Source organism: Miniopterus schreibersii, assembly GCF_964146895.1.
Source record: "Miniopterus schreibersii genome assembly, chromosome: 1".
Lineage (NCBI taxonomy): Eukaryota > Metazoa > Chordata > Mammalia > Chiroptera > Miniopteridae > Miniopterus > Miniopterus schreibersii.
The window spans coordinates 176,501,892-176,527,352 of NC_138101.1; the positions used below are offsets into that span (position 1 = coordinate 176,501,892).

At 41.4% G+C, this 25,461-nt stretch overlaps 2 protein-coding genes across 7 annotated transcripts in view; both read left to right on the top strand.

Moving 5' to 3' along the window:
• Positions 1-275: 275 nt before the first annotated feature.
• Positions 276-23,924, top strand: GARIN2 (golgi associated RAB2 interactor family member 2; the record flags this gene model as incomplete). The annotated part of the gene is made up of 6 exons (XM_081127257.1): positions 276-434; positions 1,493-1,689; positions 2,807-3,350; positions 6,136-6,383; positions 20,949-21,446; positions 23,846-23,924. The coding sequence occupies 6 exons, from the start codon at positions 276-278 to the stop codon at positions 23,922-23,924; spliced, it is 1,725 nt and encodes a 574-aa protein (XP_080983383.1).
• PALS1 (protein associated with LIN7 1, MAGUK p55 family member) overlaps positions 21,341-25,461 on the top strand; it is a 72,057-nt gene continuing 67,936 nt past the window's right edge. For 2 of the 6 annotated variants that reach the window (XM_081117909.1, XM_081117911.1), the window contains exon 1: positions 21,380-21,568. The gene's annotated coding sequence lies outside the window, so the exon portion shown is untranslated. Of the gene's footprint in view, positions 21,569-25,461 lie in introns of all 6 variants that reach the window. The other 4 variants (XM_081117908.1, XM_081117910.1, XM_081117912.1 and 1 more) reach the window with 4 other exon arrangements.

The following is a 25,461-nucleotide window of genomic DNA, read 5'->3' on the forward strand; positions in this document are numbered from 1 at the left end:
TAACCAGTCGAGCTACCTGGCCAGGGCCACATCTCTTTTTGACTTGGTTACTCTGTCCCTCCATAGCGTGTAAGCTGCATGAGGGGAGGGATCTTATGGGTCCTGCTCGGATGTATCTCCAGTGCTCAGCACACCACCGAGCATATTGTGGATGTTGATAAAATTTGTTGAATGAGTGAATGAGCAAGGCTACGTACATGGGAGATTAAATTTTCTCTGCATCTGTTCACCGTGTGTCCACTTGGTCTGTTTTACAATGTCTGCGCAGAAGCACAATGAAGAAGGGCAGCAGGAGGTTTACCTTGAGGATCGATGAGCAAGACGACACCTGCGTCCCACCCATGCGCGGCCCGGGCCAGCTCCAGAATGTGTCGGATGGGGGAGAGTACGCCCCCTTTGTGTCTCCTCCCATGTTAGAGGGCAACTTTATCCAGGTAACCGCTCCAGCCCTGAATCATGTTACAATAGCTTCAGTCCTTAACTTGCTCAAAGGTGACTGCAAAGCTTGGGAGAATTGTTTTAACTGTGCCAATGGAATGTGTGAAAGTTAAAAGGACCAGTTTTGGAACTTTACGCAGCTGAAGATAATTATAATGTTAAGTAAAAATTCATTTCAAATTTTCCCAACTCTAACCTGGGAATTCTGTTGTAACTCTACCATAATTTTCTATCATAATCTTCCCAGAATTATATGAAGAGGTGATAGTCATTTTTAGGATATCCTGCCACGGGAAAGCACTCAGATAACTCCTTTCTTAGGCTTAGAAAACAAAGATCAGTGAAGACTTTTATGAGAATCAGTTGGCTGAGTGGAATTTAAAATAAAGGGTATTGTATATAACTATTTTTAAGTTGTGTGCTTATATTTTATGTCAGTAAAATTGATAATAAACATGTGTGTACCTTCTGAGAGACAGTTGTTACACATTTACCAGCACACCAGTGCCTATGTCCCCTCTAAGTCAGGTCCCCAGTATGTGCCCCATAGCACAGCACCCTGAACTTGTACTTCATAAAACTTCTTACAATAATAATTAGTGACAGCCCTGGCCGGGTTGCTCAGTTGGTTGGAGTGTTGTCACATACACCTAAAAGTTGTGGGTTCAATTTCTAGTCAGGGCACATACCTAGGTCGTGGGTTCGACCGCTGATTGGGGCACATGCAGGAGGCAACCAATTGATGTTTCTTTTTCCCTTCCTCTTTCTCAAAAAAAATTAATAAACATATCCTCAGGCGAGGATTTAAAATTTTTTTAAAAATAATAATATTAATAATTAGTGGCATAGTTGTTTAATGTTCACCTTTCCTGGTAGACTTCCAAGGGTCAGGGGCCTTTTCGCTGTGATAGCTCCAAGAGCTCACATGAACAAGTGAGTGAACACATGCATCACATGGTTCCTTTCTCCTTTATTTCCTACACTGCTCACGTAAGCAAGGTTGCCGGGACCATGCATCTTATCAGAAAACTCCTCTTCCTATTCTCTGCCTTAGGTCAACAAGAGAGGTGAATCCATTTACCTTCATAACCGAGCCAACTGGGTGGCTGTGGCCATCTGCTCTTCCAATGGCAGCCTCCAGATCCCCAACGTGATGTTGTTAGCTCATCTGACACCTGACGCCCAGAAAGATAGAGAGCCTCTGTTCAGAAGTCTCCTGACATCTTCTCCAGAGAAACTGGTGCTCACCAGGTTAGTTACAAAGGAAAGAGGTGAAGGATATTTCAGAAAATATGCTTTACCCCTGCGGAGCTAAGAATGGAAACACGGATGACAGCTGCTCCGAGGGAGCATCTTACTTGCACTCCCAGCTTGCAAATGAGAGAGGCCACACCCTCAAAACCTGCGAAAATGGTTTATGCCAACCTGGCAGGCAAATAGATTAATTTTTTTAAAAAATTAAACTTAAGTAACAGGAACTGAAGACTCAAACTACATCTCTAGAACAAGCCCCTCTCCCCACAACATCTGAAATTCTACCAGAATTAGTTCTGGTCTTGTCTCAAGCCACCAACTTGCTATATGACCTAGAGCAAATCACCCACCTTCTCTAATTCTCACTTCTGCAGGATGAAATAGGACAATTTCTCATGGTAAGTAGTTGATACTCTGATTTTTTTTAGTATATCAGAGTCAGGAGTATGATTCAGGTGGGATGACCCCAAGAGCCTGATTACATGTACTAAAAATGAAAGTTCTGAGTCTCTCAAGCTGAGGACCAGCCCTGGGAACACGGTAGCCACAGGAAGGCACTGCCCCTCCCCTCCCTGCCCCCACCCAGGCCTGTGTGGGAGACAAGCCTGTTGTCCTAAGTCTCACTCTTCAAACTGCTAAAAACATAAAAGGAAAGGCCTTATTTTTATATTTTGACTCTATTGCAGATGTCCCCTATTTTTCTCCCTTTGCCTCGCTCCACCCTGCCCCTGCCCCTCCTAGGCTTTCACCATATTACTGTCTGTGTCCATGGCCTATGCATATATGTATGTATGTTCTTTGGTTGATCTCTTCCCATCCTCCCCCCTACCCCCACCTCCCCTCTGAGATCTGTCATTCTATTCTAAGCATCCATGCCTCTGACCCTATTTTGTTCAACAGTTTATTTTGTTCTTTAGATCCCACATATAAGTGAGATCATGTGATATTTGTCTTTCTCTGATTGGCTTCCTTTGCTTAGCATAATAGTCTCCAGGTCCATCCATGCTGTTGCAAAGGGTAAGAGTTCCTTCTTTACAGCCACGTAGTATTCCACTGTGTATCTTTTGATAGGTCTCCAATCAGGCCTCTGGATGAACTTTGCATTTGTTTACAGGTTTCTTCCTCTGCAATTTGTGACTCTGTCTGTGCACGATGCTGAGAATATGTGCCTCAAAGTGAAGCTGGTGAGTGGTCGAGCCTACTACCTACAGCTCTGTGCCCCTGCATACAAACAGGAAGCCTTATTTTCTCAGTGGGTGGAGCTCATCTCCCACTTGAATCAGGAGAAAGCCAAAGCTTCCAAAGTGTTGGAATTCTTGAGCCTCTCAGAAATCACAAATAGCACAGACATCACAGGCTCAGGGGACATCATGGATATCACAGATTTCACAGCTATACAGACTTCACATACATTCACATATTCAGACCCCACGCATGCCATAGAGAGCACTGATTTCTCAGAATTAACCGTCATCACCGATGTCACCGACGTCACAGATGTTCCAGAAAACGAGGTCACTGAGGCCTCAGATATAAACATTTTCACAGAAGTCACAGAAGTCACAGACGTCACAGACCTCCACGATGTCGCAAGCAGCTCAAGGTTCAGAGTGGTATATGAAAATGATGACATACTAAGGGCCAAGCAAGAAGAAAAGGTAGGCAACATGGAAGAATTCCATTCTTTGATAATCAGAACAAGAGTGATCACCACAAGATCGCTCTTCTTGGTTAGCTCCCTGACATCAGTTATCAAAATGCTGTGGAACTTGCTCTGATCACCTGATTTTAATAATGAAATCTGATCCTTGGTGTAAAGGAGTTGCAGGTGTCTCCTGAAATAGGCAGTGACCATCCTTACCACCAGGCTTACCTCAGTGTCCGAAAGCTATGGGGGGATGGGGAGAACTTTGGGATCAGAGTGTGAGACCTGGCTTGGAATCCGTCCTGACGCAGTGGTTTGGCCAAGTCACTGAACTTGTATGAGTCTCAGTTTCCTCATCTCTAAGATGAGGCTATTAATATCATGTAAGGGCTATTTTAAGGTGAAAATGTATATAAAGGGATGCAGTACATTGAAGGGTGGGGTGAAACCTCATTAGGTAAAAGTGAGGGTAGAAATAGGAAACTAAAATACCAATAGAAGTGAGTGGATATAGAAAAGGCCAGAAAGTGGAACAATACAGAGCCATAGTTAAGAATGGTTAGTTCTGTTTGGCTGGAACGTCATATATGTGGAGAATATTAGGATATAGGATTGAGAAGTTGCTTGCACATTGCGAATGCCAAAATAAGACGTGTGGATTTCAGTCTCTGGGCAGAGCTTAGCCACAGCAGCCCTTTCTGTAAGCGTGTGAAGGAGAGCTGTGTTTTGGCTTGTTTCTTATTTAAGATTGAAGGCTTTTACTTATTTCTTTTTAATTGACTGTTAGAGAGAGGAAGGGAAGGGAGAGACACATTGATGTGAGAGAGAAACATACATCAGTTGCCTCCTGTACGCGCCCCAACCTGCAGGGGTCAAACCTGCAACCTGGGTATGTGCCCTGACCCGCAGCTTTTTGGTGCGTGGGACTATGCTCCAACTAACTGGGCCATCCGGCCAGCCAAGGAGCTGTGTTTTTAGAAGATTAACTTGATGGCAGAATAGATTGTAGATAAAGAAATGAGTTTGAAGATTGCTGCAGAAAACCTCTATGGAGTCCACAATTTTTTTAAAAACTGGCAAAGGGCAAGGAAGGAGTTTCACGGAAGAAGAAACTTCCAATAACTTCACTGGGAAAGTTTAACCCCACTAGTAATCAAAGTGCAAACACAGGAAAAAAAAAATCTAACCTGTAAAACTGTTAATTAAAAGAATAAAAGCAGTTCATGTTAGCAAAGGTGTGGTCAGCGTGGAATTCATATAGCTCCTCGTAGGGGTGAGAATTGGTACAGACCTTCCTGAGATCATAATGAATCATGAACCTAAAAATGTTTATGCCTGTTGACTCAGTGATTCTACTTCTAGGAATCTTTCTAAAGGAATTAAACAGAAATAGGAATGAGAATTTAGCTATAAAGATGCTAATCATTCCTCATCTATATCATGTTTATAAAAATGAAATCATGAGAATACAATAGTAACCTAAATGCCCACGCCAAGGAAATGGCATTCGTCTTAGTCAGGGACGACCGCGGCGTGTATCTGGGGAGATCATAGGCACTTGTCAATATTTGTTAAATGAATGACTACTCTGTAGCTATTAAAATGGTTGAAGAATTGCTCTTTACTTAGAGACATTCCCATGATATAAAGCTGAGTGGAAAATGAAGACTATGATCCTTAGTGTATAAAAATACACTTAAACACAGAGGCAATGGGGGGGGCATATTGTTAACAGCCGTTTATTTCTGAATTTGGGGATAACAGGCAATTCACATTTTCTTCACACTTTTCTGAATTTGCTGTTTGCTACAACAAAAAATTCATTTTTTAATTAGAAGAAATCAAGGTTTAATGATATAAGAAAAATGCTTATCATAAATCATTACGTGAAAAATGTAGCGTATAAAACAGAAATATAATCGCAAAACAGGCACATACAAAGTAAACAAATGGACAAAAGGGCTGAGTGAAACATGCCATAGGAGTGGTGGTTTCTGGCCAGTGGCATCGAGCCGGCAATAATTCTCTTCCTTTCACTTTATATCTTATAGGACTTAAAAAATTATTCTATAATAAATATGCATTACTTTCTCTGTCAGACAAAACGAAGTTTTTAGGAGGGAAATTATTGTGTTATTTCCCAGGAAAGGTAACAGAGGTGATGGGCTAGTCAGGGGACGAGTGAAGGGCAGATGCAGGGGTGTGAGAGGGACACAGTCCTCAGAATGGTTGTCCAAGGCCTGAGAGATTCTGAAGAAGGCCGTGGGCACCTCCTAGAGGTGGTGCATTAATAAAACCAGGAAATCCGGAGAACGGGAGAGATTTTAGGATATTAAGTTTTAGGTAGAGGTTCTAAGTCTTTTGAAAAACAAACTCTGTAGTATTATTATCAGCCTCCAACTCCTCTCACCCCCCAGATGCCCTTAAACCAAGAGCAGCCTCAGATTGGGGAGTAGGTAGCAAGGCTTTTCTAGAAAAGCCACCTTTCCCTGACAGTTCGGGAGAGGAAGTTCTGGAATTTAGTGCTAATTTCCTTGTGTGAGGTGACTTTGGTACATGACCAAATGAGCTTTCCAATGTGCTGCGTCAGGTCCCCGCACTGCCAGCTCCAGTGCCCAGCGGCCTCCTCGCCGGCCACGCGCCAGCAAGCTCGGCCCCGCGCCGCTGAGCCCGTGCATCGAGGCCGCCCAGTAAATACGAATGAAATGGTTACTGTTTTAGATACGGCTCCACAAATAACCTATTTCTGTATGACGCTCTTCCGTTACCTGATTTGCTGCTGCGTATTATTTTCAAAGGAAAAAATGGAAAACAGTCTGAAGCCTGGGTGTCTCCAAGGTACAGAAAGTGAGAGTGAGATCAACGAAGCCTCAAAGCACATCGCCATCTCAAACGTGACAGTGACTTTCGAGGGCGAAAGATGTTTTCATACTGTCCTGACTACAGAAGAAAATGCACCCACTACAGTCACGGAGATGAGCGATACAACCTTGGAAATAAGGACAAGCGATTTGAAAAGCACGGCTCTCGAGTCTGTAGAATCCAGGTGCGTGAGGCAGGGAAACAGCGGGGATGCTAAGATGCGAGGTAACGTACGTGAGTGTCACGCTTTAAAATCGCTGCAACTTGGGCATTTGTTGCTGCAGGGTCTCAGACGCAGATACAAGATCATCGAACATGGCATAGTCAACTCTTAGTTATCCACATTTGGTTCAGTCTTGTCTAATTTTTATTTCCATGCCCACTTCCCATACCATTCAGTCTGCATTCTGGGCTGTCTGCCTGGTGCCCACTGTGGGCGCTGAAGAAAATAGGCTGGAATCACAGGGCCCAGTTTGGGAGTTAGGGGACTCTAGAGTGACAATGGGTGGTCCTTCTTTTATCTTTATACTTCTCTATATTTTCTTCCTCTACATATCCCTTACACTCTTCTACATTTCCAACCAGTAACTTAATAATCTGAAAAAACTACTCTCATAACTTTAATATCCAATTGCAAGATGAATGAGAGGGAGCACTATAGTGTTATAAAGATAAAAGTTAATCCAGTCATTTTGGAGTAACACCTAAAAAGAAACCAGAGGAAAATGTAGATTTAATGTTTATATTAGCAGTAATGAAAACGAGGGATGCAGTAATGAAAATGAGGGATGCATGTCTAAATTTTTTATAAATATAAAAAAGAACAGGCAGATTCAGGAAAGCAAACCTAAAAAAAAGTAATAAACAATAAAAGTTTTAAGTAATTTAAAGTGATAGAAACTGTAGTTCATTCTTAAAAAAAAAAAAGTCAAACCATTGTACAACTTTTTTTCTTAAAGGGCAAAATTGGAAACTTGAAAGGTGTTACATCAACTAACAGGAAGATTAGTAAATTGTTATTGAGAAAGGTTATATGCAACTACGAGGCATGAGTATGGCTTAAGTGGAAAAGCGTAAGATTGCTTTTAAAAAAAGATTGAAATGGCCCCAGCCAGCTTGGCTCAGTGGTTAGAGTGTCGGCCCATGGATTGAAGGATCCTGGGTTCGATTTTGGCCAACGGCACATACCTCGGCTGCAGGCTCCATCCCCGGCCCCAGTTGATGTCCCTCTCACATAGGTGTCTCTCTCTGTCCCTCTCTCTCCCCCTCTCTGTCCGTCTCTCTCTCCCTTCCATTCTCTGAAAAGCAATGGAAAAAATATCCTCAGGTGAGGATTAAAATAAAGAAAAAAAGAAAAAAAATGAATCCATCCGACTTAGCAATTTCTTCCTAAATAGTAATTGATCAGGTCTGAATACTCTGATGTCTTCCTTCGGCTTTATTTCATTCATATGCCTCAGATCCCATGTCCTGCCCTTGTCTGAGGCTTTACAAACAAACTGCAACTCAAATCTCACAAAGTTAACTATTTAGATCATTTCAACTTCTTCCCTTGCCCTTAGATTAGCTTTTAGTGCCTTTTAATAAAACAACTAATGAATAAACTTTATTTTCAAGTAAAGTTTTAGATTTACAGAAAACTTGAGCAGATAGAGCTCCGTACACCCACCCTCTGCCACCCCTCGCTCTTCCTCCACCGCAGACCTCCTAATTAACACCTTCATCAGTGTGGTATATCTGTTGTAATTAATAAGTAACATTGATACATTGTCATTAGCTATAGTCCCTAGCCTAGGGTTTGCTCTTTGTGTTGTAGAGTGCTATGGGCTTTGACACACACATAGCGACATGTATCCGCCATGACATACCCCCAAAATCCTCTGAGCATTAGGTTAGCTCTTACCGGCTTTTTAAAATATTAAAATTGTGAGCTAAAAATTATTTTCAATGAAAAATGCTCTGCAAATGCAAATTTTTGTTAGTCTCACTATTACGATCACTATTAGAAATGAAAAAATAAATCACTATATAAATAGTAAAAAATTATAGAATTTTGAAGATAAAAGGAATCTTGAAGGTTAGCACATCTCAAATTCTTCAAGGCCCTGCCCTCCAGTCTCTCAGCTTCCTGAGTCATTTATCTGATGACTCTACTAGGGAGAAAAAGAAATAGATAAATTTTAAAGCATGAAGCAAAAACAAATTTTGGCTCTAAGTAATCCTCTTAAGCCCAATTTAATCAAGCCTGGATTCTTTTTCTATTGCCAATTTGCAACAAGAACATAATTACTAGCTGGAGCCTAATTTGAAAATGTTCCCTGTGAGTGATGAGTGTAATACCGAAGGACAGAATGGGATTCACTGGTGCTTCATTCCAGGGTCATTTGTAGGACATCGCAGGGTTTGTAAGACTGAGTCAGGACATTGGGAGAGTGATAGATAAATTGTACATATTTTTCTTCTTCCAGACCATGGATTTCAGTGACACTTTATAACCGTGCACTTTGGAACAATGAAAAAAAATTAAACAATGACTTTGTTAGATATTTCATCCTCAGATTCATTACTCTTTCTGATGTAAATTTAGCAATTTCAATCTAGATGAGTGAAAGACTAGGGAGCCATCTGTAACGTCACTTCAGGTCCTTTAGAAGTGAAGGATTCACTTTACAAAGCGTTTATATTCCTTTCCATACCTTAGTAATAGTGCTACTGTGACTCTTCCCTTTGCTTTGTGGAGGGTAATGGCAGGCTTTATTTTAATTTGCACCTATTTAAAGTATATTTACTTGATATTTCTCACTGTCTTGAAAACTTTTATCATTAAGTTTAACCTTCATTTAAATCACTAGGTCTATTTAGTAAAAGCTATAGGAACATTTATTTGCAAACTTCTCAGGAAATTACTAACTTAACCTTTACTTTGGAAAGAGCCATTAGTAGAACTCGAACCGGGTGTATTTGCCAGAACCCTTGAAATGGATCATAATTACATCTTTGTGCTTATCCGTGGAGATATTTTCTAAGGGTAATTATCTTTCTGAAATACTTTATTTTACTCAAACAACAACCGTTCCAAAATATTTATTGAAAATATGACAAAGAAACAAAGACTTGGTGAAAATTAAGTGACTTCTGCACGTCAATGAGGTTAAGAAAATATGTATTTTAATTGTTAAAATTAAACAATAGTACAGAAAACACACTTCTTTATCCAAAGACATTTCTGAAAGTGAAAAACCCTTTCTTCTATTTTATCCACTAAACCATAAAAAATATAATAACCTGGGCGAATATTTGGGTATGTTCTTCACTTGTGTTGGGGAGGAAAAATAAATGTTCTTCTCTTCAAGCTCATCTGGCTGGCCTAATAACCAAATGAACACATGACAGATTAACAAGAGAAAAGAACCACATTTATTACATGTGTACGTACTGGGGTTCCCTAGGAATATAAGACTCTAGGGCAGACCGGGCAGTTGAGGTTCACAGGCCAGGCTAGACTAAAAAGAGCGAGGCAGGGGTCTGGGGAGTCAAAAGGAAAGCAGACAATTCACAGATAAATGAGAAAGACTAAACATTTGGTAAACAAATCTTGCCAGGACACCCAGACACAATGGGACTCAGAGGGAAGTCTAAAAACCGACTTTGCTTGGCTCCTTCCTTTCCTCCACACTCAGGTCACATTATGACACAAAGGTGGTAGCTCCCTTCCTCTGAGCAGGTTTTTCTATCTGAAGTCCTTTAGGCAGGTAAGGCGGAAGGTCACAGGTTCTTTCTAAGTCTTGTGTTTCTTAAAAATAACCAGCTTCAGATAATCAGTATCCCAGAAGGCATATTTTGGGGTTGCCAAACTCTGCTTCCCCTCACCTGCAAGATCCCCAGGCACTACCTCCCCCATCAGGGCCATACAGACTGTGGCAAAGAAGCTAGCAGAAGTGAACAACTTCTAACCCCAGGCACTCATCCATTCCAGAATTTACCCCCAGGTCTCCGTGAAAACCTGTATTCCCAACACAACTGACTCTATTTAGGTAAGTCCCTGAGCTTCTCTCAGTCTCAACCCCAAATAAGTTTTCCAGGGCTGGAGAGGAAGCAGGATAGCAATGCCCCAGCCTCATTGAGTGACAAGCAATAGATGCAATAAAAATAGATTATATATCATTACATACAATTTACTTTTATGGCTTTTACAGGTTGGATAGCTTGCATGTTAAGAGAAATTTTGGTAATTTTGCTTTAATATGCATTATAATCAATCAATACTGCTCTAGGTGAGCTAAACATGTTTCATTGCTACCTACAAAGCATTTAGAGAATGGTCAGTTATCTCATACCCAGTAATTCTTTTCTAAATATTTGTGGTTGCACGAGCAAACGTTTTGAAATGTGTTGTTTATTTTTACAGGAGCATGAGAACTGATTTAAACACTTCAGGTATGGAACAAATTCCACTACATTTCTTTGTGATTCCTGGTATCTGGTAGTCACCTCTGTGTCCTGGAACAGAGTAGTTAAGAGCAAAGGAATCAAGCGAGATGTGCCGACGCAATCCCTGTCCTGCCTTTGCCCCTTTCTAAGTGTACAGCAGGAATTCTTGCGCAGAGCCTATCTTTCAAGTGGGAGGCATCACTTCACATTTTTCTGTGCTGGTGGAGTTCGGTTTCCTAGTTCCTGGTATCTAACTCCCTGGGCATGAACCACTCCCAGGCTAGCTCTGCAGGCAGATCCCAAACAATAGGGCCTCTTGTCCTTGCTGATTTGGAAGGGAAGTGGTCCACAACTACATTTCTTGATAAATCTAAAATCATCTGGCCCCTTTTCTTCCTGCTTTCAGCTTTGGCCTCCTCTTTGTTGTCAGGTGATACCATTTAATGTTTTGTTTGACCGTTTTTTTCTTTACAATTCTCATGTCTCAGGATTTTAAAATTGTAACACAAACTTTTGAGGTGGAGGTTGTCCTATAGGCGCCAGTGGAGACCTCTTCCCTTGCTTGCTGCTGACCCACTTCTAAGTTACCATCTGACCCGGGGGGTGGAATGGACCTGAGCTCCAGTCATGCACATAAAAGAATGTCTTGGAAGGAACATAGAGGCACATTTCACTGCACTTAAGTGGAGAGGGGGAAAAATACTTCTACTTTAAAAACCAGCACTTAAAGGCATGTTTAGTCACACTTGCAAGAGTCCTCTCCAAAAAAGCAAATAATTAGAGGATAGGTGTTTTTACAAATGGGATGTGTCTCTGTACCCTCCCTCTGGGCTTAAGTGTCCACAGTACCAGACCAGCTTCATTGCAATGTGGCTTCCCCTATATTACAATCCACAGTATTGAACCTGAGAACATTGTAAGGAAATGCTATTGTAGTTTCATGAAAAATGCAGAATCTCCTTTGCAGTATATAGAATTTTCATCTATTAATTTCTACACCAGATTTTATTTCAAAATGAAATCAAAGAGAATTTGTAGAAATTCCAGAGATGGCCAACTGGCAAATTTTTTCCTCTCATTCTCTAAAGGCGAGGATCAATTTAGCAGCAGCTTTTTCATGAACACGTAGTACATTAGCACATAATTAGTACATTCTGCATATACTCTGAAGCACTCCTTATTTAAGCCATGGATATTTAAATTAATGTGGGACATCAATGCTTTTATCTTCATCCTACATGTGACTGATTCTTTCACCTACCTTTTGGCACAAACTCAATTTTGTTCAACTGAACACACATTCAATGCCTATCTATTATATATGAGGTACTGGCAGGCTCTGGGAGAGATCAAAACTAAATAAATAACCAGACATATTACCTGGCCACAAGACATGCACAAATAACACAAATCGTAATGGGATAGGCACTTTCAGGGAAAAGTGGAAGACCTAGTTTTAGCTCAAGAGGGAGGGAGAGAGAAAGAGAAAATCGTGAAGGATTCTATGAAGGAGGCAGTAGTCTTTGAGCTGGAAAAGGGGAGCGAGACTATCCTAGATGCAGGAAATAGTGTGAACCAAGTCGAAGGGATGGAACAGTACTGGACATGGTCAATAGAGGAATGATGAAAGGTGCGGCCAGAAAGCAAGGCAGGAGCCGGACTATGGAAGCCTTGGGCTGTGCTAGGGAGTGTGGACATTACTGTTTAGTAGGTAAGGAAGAGCCCCTGAGAGACAGAAAAATGACAACATTAGTGTTAGGATTTAGGACAACTGCAATTTCTAAAAGAAGCTTGGGGAGACTGGAGATAGGAAATCATTACAATAGTCCAGGTGAGGGGCGCCAAAGCCTTGAACCAGGCAAGAAGCAGTGAGGAATAAAGGACATGAATACATAGGCTGACTGATGGACTGACTACCTGTGGGGACAAGAGAGACAAAAGACGCCTGAAGATGACAGAGTTTGGGAGGCAACACGACCGGAAAGTAGTGAGTCCATGAAAGGAGCAGGGAAAGGAACTGGAAGAATTAGGGGAAGTGAAGACGTCAGCTATCGACCACTGAGCTTAGAACCAAAGCCCTGGCTTTGACCCCTGACTGCGCTGCCTGTTTCCCGGGTCATCTTCAATGTCTCTGGGCCTCAGCTTCCTCCGCTGTGGAAAGTGCGTGCGTACGGGCGGGGCCGAGCAGGCCGCGACCGGCTGTGTGGACGCCGAGCCCGGTCTGCCTGTGGGCCGGGGCCGCCGCTCGGAGCGGGCCCTGGGGACGGGCAAGGCCGAGAGCAGCCACTGTCCGAGCGCGTCAGGTCGCAGGATGGCATAAGATGCAAACCCGGCATGCAGTTTTCACAAAAGCAGTAATTATTTTCCCTGTTTGTTTTCTTTCACGTTCCTTCTCGTTCTTTCCGTTCTCTCTCCTCTACCTCCCCACTTTCCCTTACTAAGGATTGTATAGTTTTTCAGTGTTCCCTCTGATTAGCATTTCTTTCCCCCTTTTTACACTCCTCTGAATCACTTCTTTTTTCCCCTTTCATACTCTCTCACTCACACGTATCACCCTTTACCCCAAGAAAAGCAAAGATGAGTAGAATCCTAATCCCTCGTTGAACTTAGACTGAGTGTAGACGAAAATGGAGCCTGTAAATTCGATTTCTACTCTACACAGGGGCTAGAATAACAAGTGCTCCCACTGCAGTAAAGCAATCCCCTGGTGCCATTAACCTGGTCAGAGTCGCATCCCCCCACTCCTGGGCAATGGCTAGCGGGGGGCCACCGTCTCTAATTCACCTCTCAATCCTCTCAGCATTTGGAAGGAACCACACTTTTTCTCCTTTCTCAGTCAGACTTGGGATAAAGCAGCACTTCAAATGTACTTCTGCAAAAACGCTTCGAGGCAGGGCCCAGGCTAAACCTGTCTCTCTGGATCTGGGTCCATCTCTCTTCTTTCATGGCTTCTAATTTCTTATCTTCCAAGGCTTTATTCTCCTTAACTCTGCTGATTTCTTTACAGTGAGCCCAAACAATATGCTTATCTATGAACCTATGGTCTTTTCCAAGGTGGACAGAAATGAGGCAAAGAACAGAGATTCAAGAAAAGAAGAGAGGGGAAAATACTTCTGAAATACAGGAGTGTCCTCCCCACCCCCACTCACCTTTCTTTTCCGATTACAACACAAATTCCCTGGAATCCTAGGCAGGCAGGTTCATTCTATGTTGATGAAACCCAGACTAAAAGGAGACAGGGTGGGAGAGCCCTAAAGGGAACCTGTTGGCGAAATTTAACAGTGGGCTCCATCCGAAAGAATAAAGGCAGTTTTGATGAGGTGGCTAGAATATCGTTTGAATTTAAGACCTAGAGTAAGTTTCCTCTCTTTCTGTGCCTTTTTTGTCTCCTGCTTTTGGTTTTATACTTCCTTCTGCACTTGCCCCCTCTCTTCCGCTGTCCCCACTATTTTCTCTTTTGCCCCCTTTCCCCATGTCAAACCCTCCTCTCATTTCCTCCAACTTGTGCCTCATCTATCTCCCCCTTTCTCAGGGGAATGGTTGTGAGGAAAGGAAAGTAAAACAGAAAAAGAAAAGGCCCATGGAAAAAAACACACATATAAGACAACCTAAAGGTAATTTTTTACAATTATAAATCTCTATAGATAAAAAGGACAGACATGACACGTTCACAAAAAGTTGTCAATTGAATCTTTTCACACTGAATCTTATTGCTTCTAATGCAGTGACAAATAGAGGTGTACTGGAATGTTGAGGGTTGGCTGTGGTTTCTGCTCAAAAATCCATCATGGGTCAAAATGTAGCAGCCCAGGAAAAGAGGGAGCTTCAGATAAGGCCCTGGAAGAGAATTGCTTGCAGCTGGTTTTTCGTGATTCCTTTCATTCTCCTTCCTACTCTTCCTCTTTGCCTCCCGCATCACACTCTTTCCCAACCTGCTGTCTTAGATTAGCCAACACAGCCAAGGGCTCTTTCTTTCATACCAAAATTATATATTTATAGACTACCTACAGGGATGCCACGTACAGCTATGCAAATTGTGCACCGCACAGCGTTGGGGGCCCCATTCACACTGTAGCCTACGTGCAGTGCATGACCTGCATAGCTGTATGTGGTGGCCCCGGCCTACTGTATTCTAAATTTCTTTGAGACACTGGCTTGGCAGTGAGTTACTTAAGAATGAAACTCCTTTCAGCAGCCTCCCACAGCATAGCTTGTGTGTGTGTGTGAGTGTGTGTGTACATGCATGCCTACATGTGCACACTTAGGGGCTGAGTTCACAGAATTGAAGGGAAGGTTGGAGAACTCGAGTGGCCTTGGCAGGTACCACAAGCCCATCTCATCAGGGTTCTGATGATGGAATCCAGGTACCTACCCTTCTTTCATTTGTCTGTCATGCTGTCACCAAAGTCAGTTAACTTAGCACTGGGCACTTAGTTTATTAACAGGGCCCCACCCAGATGCACACCATGGGCCAGAGGTTATGCACCAGAGGAAAATAATGTCTCCAAAAGATAACAAATGTCCACAAACAATAATCGCCTGGCCTTCTCATACACTGCTCAGCCTGCCACTGTGCTTTTGTCACTTCTTTTCCCCTTTAAGTATGTTCTTAATATTTTTCTTTGGTAGTGGCAGACAGTGAAGGGGTGGCACTCAGGTTGACATGCAGGCTCCTACATCCACTTAGAGAGAGTCCCAAACCCTGCTAGCTCTAAAAACAGGGTGGGACAAAAGTAAGTTTACAGTTGTTCCTATGGAAAATAATACAATAAATAACAATACAAGAATAAACTTTCTATTTTGTGTACTCACAACTGTAAACCTACTTTTGCTTTACCCTGTATATTATAAAATTTAGAGAGAAAATCCTTTAATGATAACCCAATATTCTATAATGATTTCATCCGTTGATTGATATATTCTACAACCATGAAATTTCATATATTGGGGCCTCATTAAGGACTGCAAATGCAAAGAAGGGCATTTAAATCTTGACTTCTGAATTTGAAAAAGTGGCTCCCAAATATTTAAACTGTGAATTGCTTATGTATGGGCAAAGGTAGGCAATTTTTTTAAATGGTGGAAAAAGTTTGTTCTAATAAAGACTTTATATTACAACTGAAGTAATGTGAAAGTTAATTGGCCCCTTATTTCAATGAGCATATGTTACTTGCATGTAAATCTCAGATACCTATGACTTATTTTAGGACTCAGTTTAGCACAGATCCGAAACTTGCAAATAATGCAATGATTTGTCTATAAGTCTTAAAGAATAAAAGCTCATAATCTTAATCTGGACATCTTGGTTTATTAGATTCTTACATGGGTAGAAATAGCTTAAAACAAAAACAAAAATTTTAAGAAATTTAGATGTTCTTTTAACACTGCTTCAACCTCTAGATTTAAAAAATGAAAACTTATCTGTCCAAAGGATCTTTATTCTTATATTAAGAAGAAAACCTGGAATGTAAATGTAATTTACTTGTTTCAATCACTTATTTTATGCATATTTAGTTTTTTAAAGTTTTTGTAGAAATAACTTTTTTCTGTATTTCAGACTTTTGAATTAATTGAACTGACTTCTCCATCTTTTTTTTTTTCCAGATGAATTCAAACTACTAAATTGAAATACAAGCACAGCTCAAGAAATAACAACACAAGGGAAAAACAAAGCAATGTCTTCCATGTGGCAGAAATAAAGGCTACCACTAGTCATTAAGCATTTGAATCTATGTCAATTTTATTTCTTAAACCTTAATTACTGTGGATATCGATTTTAAAGGAAGGTTGAAAAGTATATAAAACTATAAGGTTTTTGATTCATAAACTCAATTTTCATCTGTAGGGCTTCTTTGAGATTGTTGGATAAATTTTTTATTCTCTTTGGTTTTACTTTTCGCGCTTGGACATTAGCCCAACATTATGTTGTTCCTAACATTGGGCACTGTGGTGTCCTTGAAGGCTGGGGCCATGCTTTCTCTGTCTTTGTGTTCTAGCTGAGCACCTGGCCTAAAAGACAGTATTTATGGGATCAATGAATGCCATTTTCAGACAGGCGTTTGGTTTTTTTAATTCCCATACTTTTAAAAATAAAGAAACTACAGTCCCCATCCAAAAAATAGTTTGAGCTTTTAAAAACCATCACTTATTCATTCCCCAAAAGCAAATAGTTTGAGCTTTTAAAAACCACCACTTATTCATTCCCCAAAAGCTGCCAGTCTTTCTATGTGTTTTGCATGCATTCTCAATCTTCACAATAGTCTGAGGGTATTGCTACTTTCCTGTTTTACAGACAGATGGTAAAAGTGAAGCTTAGCGAGGTTAAGTTACTTGTTCAAAGTCATACAGCATATATATGTGTGTGTGTGTGTGTATATATATATATATATATATATATATATATATATGATCACGGTGGCTGCAGTATTGAGAAGAGAAAATATCAGTGGAAAAGAGCCTATTGCAGTAATCCAGGCAAAAGATGATGATGTCTTAGAGTAGGGTGGCAGTAGTAGGGTTGGTGAGAAGTGGTTAGATTTTGGATATGAAGGTAGAAATGAAAGGATTTCCCAATGAATTGGATCTACAGTAGAAAGAAAGCCTGAACAACTGGAATAGTGAGATTACTATATATTGAAGAAAACTAGACAAACATAAAAAGTTCTGGCATGTTAAATTTTTAATGATCATTAGAAATTCAAATGGAGGTGTAGAGCCGATAGTTGAATATATTATTCTGGAGTTACAGCAGAAGTTTAGGCTAGAGACAATTTAAGTTGAGTGTATAGATGGAATGTAATCACATAGGTAGTGAGTGATAAAGACCATGATAAGAGGTACAAACATTCACTGGAAACAGTGCCTGGCATGTTTAAAGTGCTTTACATAAATAGATTCATTTAGTCTTCACAACCCCTAAAAGAGGTAGCTACTTCTATTACCATCCATTTATAGATAAGGAAATTGAATCTTGGGAAAATTAAGTGACTTTCTTCTGATCAAACAGCTAGCAAGTGGTAGAACTGGGATTCAAACCCAGGCAGACAGAAGTAAAATATTAAGTGTTAGAGCCCTGGGACACTCCAATTTTCAGCAATCGGAGATAAAGAAGAATCAGCAAAGGAGACTGAGAAGGAGGTTCCGGTGGGTAGGAAGAGAAGCTAGAGTGGTCAGGAGCCCAGAGTACAAAGTGGAGAAAATGCTCAATGGCATCAAATGCTTGCTGGCAGGTCAAGGAAGACAGGAGCTGAACACTGACCTTTGCATTTAACAACTGGCTCTAATAGGTGACCTTGATAAAGGCTGTTTTGAAGCAGCGATGGAACTAAATCTCAATCAGAGTGAGTCCAAGACAGGATAGAAGAGACATTAGGGTTCAACTCTGGAGTTCACACAGATACCACCCCAGACCCAGTTAGAGGTATTCATATATGGATATGAATTAAATGGGTAGCTGAGATTTGTTTCAAAAACAAAATAGAGATTTGATTGGGAACTTAGTGAGGAAAAGATATGGGTAATTTTATAGCCCTTTTCAGGAGAATAAACCTGATTTCTTGTCTCTTGGTCCTTCTCTTATTAGAATTTCCAACCTCCAAATTTGCCTACCTCTCCTCCCCAAAATGAAATTTCTCCTGGACCATGGTCTACACATCCCCAGCCTAGCACAGGACCACTCAAGAAGGGTACAAATAAAAGCATGATAAATGACTAACAGCCTAAATATTGAATATGCTACTCTGAAGTTATTGTTGACTACTTGCTGTTCCCATAAGCCCATGCTTTTCTCTGTATTCTTCACTCATTCAAATTGATCAAAAGTTTTATCTTTTTAAAGCCATGTGTAAAATCTTGATTTTCCTATTGTAGATTTTTCAATAGCAGTTTATTTTCTCTCCCTGTCCCTCTCCTCATTAGATAGCAAAGCTTCTCCTAGTATAAGACATAATTTACCATTCTGAGTCCATAGAGCCTTATTTTCATTTACTATATTATATTTTACCTTTATGGACTTGTCTTATCTTGTCCCTTTCCCCACCTTAATTCCTCCAGGGCAGGGACTGTCACATGTTTCAGTCCCTGCAGCATAGTACTTAGCACTCAGTAGGAAGTACTTAATATATATTTTTGAAATTAATGAGTGAATATTTATTAAAGCCAATTGAATTGAATGATACTCACCTGTGCTGAATGACACTGATGCTAAACTCACCAAAGACAGTGGAACCTCCCATTCCACATGGCAACAACTGCCTAATGTCCTTAGCTTAGGAACATAATTTTAGTCAGATTTATGAAAGGTTAAGAAGGACTATAAAACATCAAAACAATAATAACTAAACCCAATTAAATTAGAAAAGTTCATGGTTTATTGGTTTGCTTTTGTTTTTTGTGTTTTTTTGGTCTTTAAAATGTTTTAGATACTTTTAAAATCATTAATGTACCTACTAACTTGTTTCATAAGTTCTCTTATATCTCAATCAGTGAGCATTCTTTTAATTTACATCATTTTTGATCATCTGGTTCATACAATTATAAGTAATTAGGTACTAATTCAGTTATGAAAACTTTGGCTTTCACTAGTACACAGAGTTGATAAAACCAAAGGGACATAATAGCCTTAGTTAAGGATTTCACATATAACAGTGAATGGTAGAATCTGAGAAACTGAGATTTCAGACCTGTTGCAAATGGCTGAAATGCAATATTAATATATTTCCCCCAAGCCTTTATCATAATAAAATGGCACAACATTTTGTTACATAAACATGTAATAGAGGCTGTTGGGAGATGGTAGTTAAGCAGATCCCAAGATGAGGAAGGCGGAGGGGTATTTACTATGGTTACTCTCCACCATACACTTGTTTTTACAGTTTGGCTTTCACTACTCACCTGAAATACTTATTTACAAAATTGCCAGGATGACTCAGTGGGTGAACCTGCCTGTGACAAAGACAACTCTTCTGACGGGGTTTTAAACCACAGATCACCCATTTCATTCTATTTGGGGATGAAATCATATTTTCTTAACTCCCTATGCTATCCATATCAGATTCCAGATGCAGAAGGCTACCAGAATCTTAAAGCTAGAAAAAATATGTAGTTAACCTGTTATATTACAGATGAGAACATTTTAGCCAAGTAAATTTAGGAAAATCGAGGAAATGTTTAGGAAATGTTTCACACATCAAAATCACAGAACTAGTTAGCATCAAAGCTAAAACTCAATCCAATTACCTTACCCCCAATTTCTGTATCTTTCACTCTTCCCTTAATTCTTTTTTTTTTTTTTTTTGCACACAAGGGCAATAATTTGAGCGATTTCAGGATTCTGGGAATGGCTTTAGTCACCAGAGAATAACCTTTTTATTTGCCAAAGGGTCTACCCTCTTTTAAAATGAAAATAACTTTGGGAAGTAAAAATAGTAATTAACGTTTGTATAGCACTTTACAAAGGAATTTCCACATATTTTGAGAACAGTAACTGCTATCTCACACAGATACCGATCACCTTTTTATTAGGGTGCATTCCTGTGACAGAGGAGTCCAAGCAGCTAAGGAAGAAGCCTAACCAGCCGGAGAGTTCATCCGGGTAGGGGTGTTATGCAAAAGTGCTTGGAGCCAGGCAATTGGAATGTACAGATAATGACTTTTTTTTAAAAGGTCTTTGAACAGCTAGATCAGTGGTTCTTTAGAGATGATTTTTGGCCTCCAGGGGACTTTTGGCAACGTCCAGTGACATTTTTGATGGTCATAAAGAGGGCAGTGGTACGACTGGCATCTAGAGGGTAGAGACTAGGGCTGCTGCTGAACGTCCTGCCATGCACAGGGCAGCCCCGCAGCCAAGAATGAAGCGGCCCCAATGTCCACAGCGCTGAGGTCGGGAAATCCTGAGCTGGAGGAAGAAAAATGCACTGAGCAGCTACAGGAGGCTTCTTGAATTGTTCTTTTACGTATTTCAGAACTTGGAAAAGGAAATAGGTGACACACACGCACACACGCGACCCCCCCCCCCCTTTTTTTTTAACGGCTAGCAATTCCTAGGGAATTCTGGAGACTGTTTATCTGGATTTTCTCGCACTGGATGTGGGCGTCCCAGGTAACTCTAAACCCATTCACTCGAGTTTTGTGAAACAGCTGTGGCCTTCGGCATTTTTCCTTTCTCGTTTTCAGAATTCGATCCTAGCTGGTAGCTTTTTGGAGTCTTCTGCAGTAGCGGAGGCTTCTCCCGCGGGACCCTACGTGTGCCGTGGTCCAGTGTGTCACGGTTTCTTTTTTGTTCTTTAACAAACGTTGTATTGCGTGACCTGCTTCACAGGACACGAGGAGCGGCTTCAGGGGGAGCCAGATTTTCTTCAGGAGTGGACAGCCATCCACGGAGAGGCGAGCCCAGGGCTGTGACCCGCTGCCACCGCGTCTCCGGGAAACGTCGCGTCGCCACACGACCTCCCCACCCGCTCAAGCCCAAAGCGATTCCCGAACCCGAGCGCCCCGAGCAGTTTGTCTTTTATACTCCGAGGCGCGAGAGTGCGCGCGACCGGCCGCTCGGAGCTGCAGAGCCGACCAATGAGCGGGCCCCCTCTCCGCGCCGGCTCGCGATTGGGCGAGCCGCGCCAGCCTCTCTGCTCCACAGCGGGCGGGGCGCGCCCGGGAGGGACTGGGATAGGCGCGCGGGCTACGCCGGAGTCCCGGGAGCGCGTGCGCGGTCTCGAGGCGGCCGCGGGGGCCGGTCTCGCGCGGTCTCGAGGCGGAGTCGCTGGCGGCGGAGACGGCGGCGGCTGGCAGCGGGGCGGGGGCGGGGACTAAGGATTGTGAGGTGGGGAATCTGGAGTTTCTGGATTCTTTATCCGGTATCTTAAGTGCCGCCGGAGAGCCGTCGTTTCTGCAGTATTTAGGGGCGGCCGGGGCAGCAGGATCGGCGGCCGCAGTGGCGCAGAGGTAAGAGGCGGGCCGGCGGCGGCCGGGTGTGGAGGTCTTAATCAACAGGTCCCCGGGAGCGCGGCGGGGGAGGGGCGGCCGCGCTCGTCCCCTCCCCCACACTCCCCGCGCTGGGCCCGGGAGGGACCCTAAGCTGCTCCGCGCGCTGCCCCCCGCAGCGGGAGCCGCAGTCCGCCGCGGAGGGCGTGAGCCCAACCTTTGTCCTTTGGAGGAACGCTGCCCGGCCGTGCCCGGTCCCCCAGTCTTGAGGAGGGACCCACCTTGGCTCCTGCCCGCTGCCCGGCCGGAGTTGCGGGGGGCGCGGCTGGGAGTCGCCTGTCCTCTGCACCCCCGTCCCGGAGTTCGGGACTCCCGGGACTCCCTCTAGGCCGGGCGGGGGAAATCGGCGGGGCGAACACTTTCCTTTAGAAGACGGAATGTATTCAGCGTTCCTCTGCCTGACTCAGCTCCTGGTATTCGCTGCTCGTTGCGTGCTGTAAGCAAATAAACAAACAGTTCTTACTTCCTTGTAACCGCGTTTAAAGAAGGGCTTAATCTCGTAAATAGTTTCCGATAATTTACTCTAAGTTTGCAAGGTGAACTTTGAAGCCTGTAAATTGTTGTAAGCTGCGTTTAATGAAAGGCGCTTTAAACAGTCTTTAGTGCAAATTATGTAACTTCCTAATAATAACGCACCTTGTGTTTAGTTGATTGACATACAGTAATGTGTACGGAATTTAGGTTTCGGTCGAAAGGTGTGTGTTGTTTTTTTCCCGCAGTTGGCGCTAAAATTAAAATCTGAGAGCTGGGAGGTTTTCAGAAGTATGTAGTGTGTGTTTTGTCTCCGTACTCGTTTAGAATTGTAAAAATTTAGATAGGGAAATCCTGAAGAACAAGAATTTTAAAATTTTGGTTTTACTGACAAGGTGAAAGACGTTAATATTTCTGCTTTTTAAAAAAGTAATTTGTTTTAATAATTGTATTCTAATTACGCTTTTGGATTACACCAGAAGTTAATAACCTATTAAATTCTTCAATAGCAACAAATGACATGTTGGTTATTGGTGTCTTTTAAGTGTAAGGCAGTAATGAAATTGTTAAATAAGCTTTTTTTGGGATTATGAAGTACTGATTTTTTTTTTTTTACTACATCTTTGTGGACATGGCATATTACAAGTTTTTAAGGGCTCTTTAAACTATTGTAGCAGGCTGAAGCTATGAAATTACAATGTAAGGCCTTTATAAGTGAAACAGGTAAAAATAGGAAAAGCAATTCACTTTATATTTTTTTTAAAAAGCAAGTGGACTCTTACCATGTACTTGAATGGCTTTTGACTAGACCTGAACTTGACAAGTAAAGATGGGCTCAATAATATTAACTTGTTTTAGAATGTTAAAATGAGAGAGGATATATGTTTTACCTGAGGGTGAGCTGTTTATATGTCCTTTCTGAATATGTGATCTTGATTAAAATGCATCAAAGACATACCAAGAAATTTGGTCCATTTTATGTATCATTATACTAAGATGTCCTATTTCTCTGATAGTTTCTGATTTCAGGGTCTGGGAAAAAATAAGTTTCTCTACATAGGCACTTTAGAATATAATTTTTGATTATATACTTATTGAGTCATAGAATTGTTGAGTTGGAAATATTCTTAGTGGTTGTATAGCCTTACCTCTTAATTTTCCAGGAAAAGTGAGGTTTGTGTAAGTAGTTCATAATCTGACTGCTAGTTAGTGGCAAAGTTGGAACTAAATGCTAAAATATTTGTCTCCAGACTCCAAGTATGGTGCTCTTTTCACTATACACTATTGTTAACTGAACAAACCAATGTTACTCTTCTCAAAATCACATATGTAGCCAGCAGGGTTGATTCTTTTCCATATTCATTTTTTTTCCTTTCCTGTTTTAAATAACCTTTAGCCAGAAGTAATCCGCTCCCCTGCCGAAGGGTTGTTTTCAGTTTTTCAATATTTCAAACTATGTTCAATTAATATCTTTGTGTGTGTCTGCTCGAGCACATGTGTGAAGATTTTCCTAGAATGTATACTTACCTGTAAGTGGAATTGCTGGGCCATTGGTTGGTGTGTATTTTCAGTTTTACTAGCTGCATCCAAATTCTCCTCTTAAGTTGTAATAATTGTCCACACTTGGAATTGTCAGATTGGCATTGCCAGATTTTTTAAATTTCTGCCAATCTTATGGGAGAGAAATGATGTATATATTTGTATCTTTCTTTCAAAAAGACTTCCTTTTTCATTTACATGACGTGAAATTGACTTTTTGTTGTACAGTTGTTTGGGCAAATGCATAAAGCTGTGCAACTACCAAAATCAAGATACGGAACAGTTCCAGCACTCCAAAATCCCTTGAGCTGCTCCTTCATAAGGAACCCTTCCTCCATCCTTAACCCCTGGCAACGAATGATGTTGCCTTTCTCTATATTCTAGAATATAATATAAATGAAATCATACACTATTTAGCCTTTTGAGTTCGGTTTCTTTCATTTAGCACAATACATTTGTTTTTCACTCATGCTGTTTCTTCAGTTTTATTGCTGAAAATAGTATTCCATCTTATGGAGATACCGCACTTTGTTTATCCATCTACCAGTTAAAGGACATTTGAGTTACTTTCAGTTTTTGCGGGTTTTTTTTTACTATGAATAAAACGGTAAATCTTTGCGAATAGGTTTTTGTGTGAACATGTTTTCATTTCTCTTGGGTAAGCACCTGGAATTGGAATTGTTGGTTCCTGTGATAATTGTATGGTTAACTTTATTAATACTGCCTGTTATAGACAGAATAATGTCCCACAATGATGTCCTAATCTCTGGAACCTGTAAATAAATTAGGTTGGATGGCAAAGATGAGTTAAAGTTGCAGGTGGAGCCCAGCCGGGCATCGCTCAGTGGTTGAGCGTCGACCTAGGGTCCAGGCGATCAGGGTTCGATTCTTGGTCAGGGCACATGCCCAGGTTGAGGGTTCAATCAATGACTCTCTCATCATTGATGTTTCTGTCTCTCTCTCTCTCCCTCTCCTTTCCTCTCTCTGAAATCAATAAAGATATATTTAAAAAAAAAAAAGTTGCAGGTGGAATTAAAATAGCTAATTAACTATTATTATTATTTTTAATTTATCTTTATTGTTGATGTATTACAGGTGTCCCATTATTTCCCCCATTGACCCCCCCCTCCACCTCACTCCCACCCCTCCCCAGGCCTTCACCCCATTATTGTTTGTGTCCATGGATGATACGAATATGCATATAACTTCTTTGGTTAATCTCTTCCCACCCCCCACCCGCCTTCCCTCTTCCTTCTTCCCCCTTCCCCCTGAGATACGACAGTCTGTGGTATGCTTCAGTGTTTCTGGTTCTATTTTGTTTGTCAGTTTCTTTTGTTCATTAGCTTCTTCTTAAAGAAGACCCTTCAACATTTCATTTAATGCTGGTTTGGTGGTGATGAACTCCTTTAGCTTTTTCATATCTGTGAAGCTCTTTATCTGACCTTCAGTTCTAAATGATAGCTTTGCTGGGTAGAGTAATCTTGGTTATAGGTCCTTGCTTTTCATCACTTTGAATATTTCTTGCCACTCCCTTCTGGTCTGCAAAGTTTCTGTTGAGAAATGAGCTGACAGCTTTGTGGGTATTCCCTTGTAGGTAATTAACTGCTTTTGTCTTGCTGCTTTTAAGATTCTCTCTTTGTCTTTAATCTTTGGCATTTTAATTATGATGTGTCTTGGTGTGCGCCTCTTTGGGTTCCTCTCGTTTGGGATCCTCTGTGCTTCCTGGACTTGTAAGTCTGTTACTTTCAGCGGTAGGGGGAGTTTTCTGTAATTATTTTTTCAAATAGGTTTTCAATTTCCTGCTCTCTTCTCCTTCTGGCATCCCCATAATATGAATGTTGGGC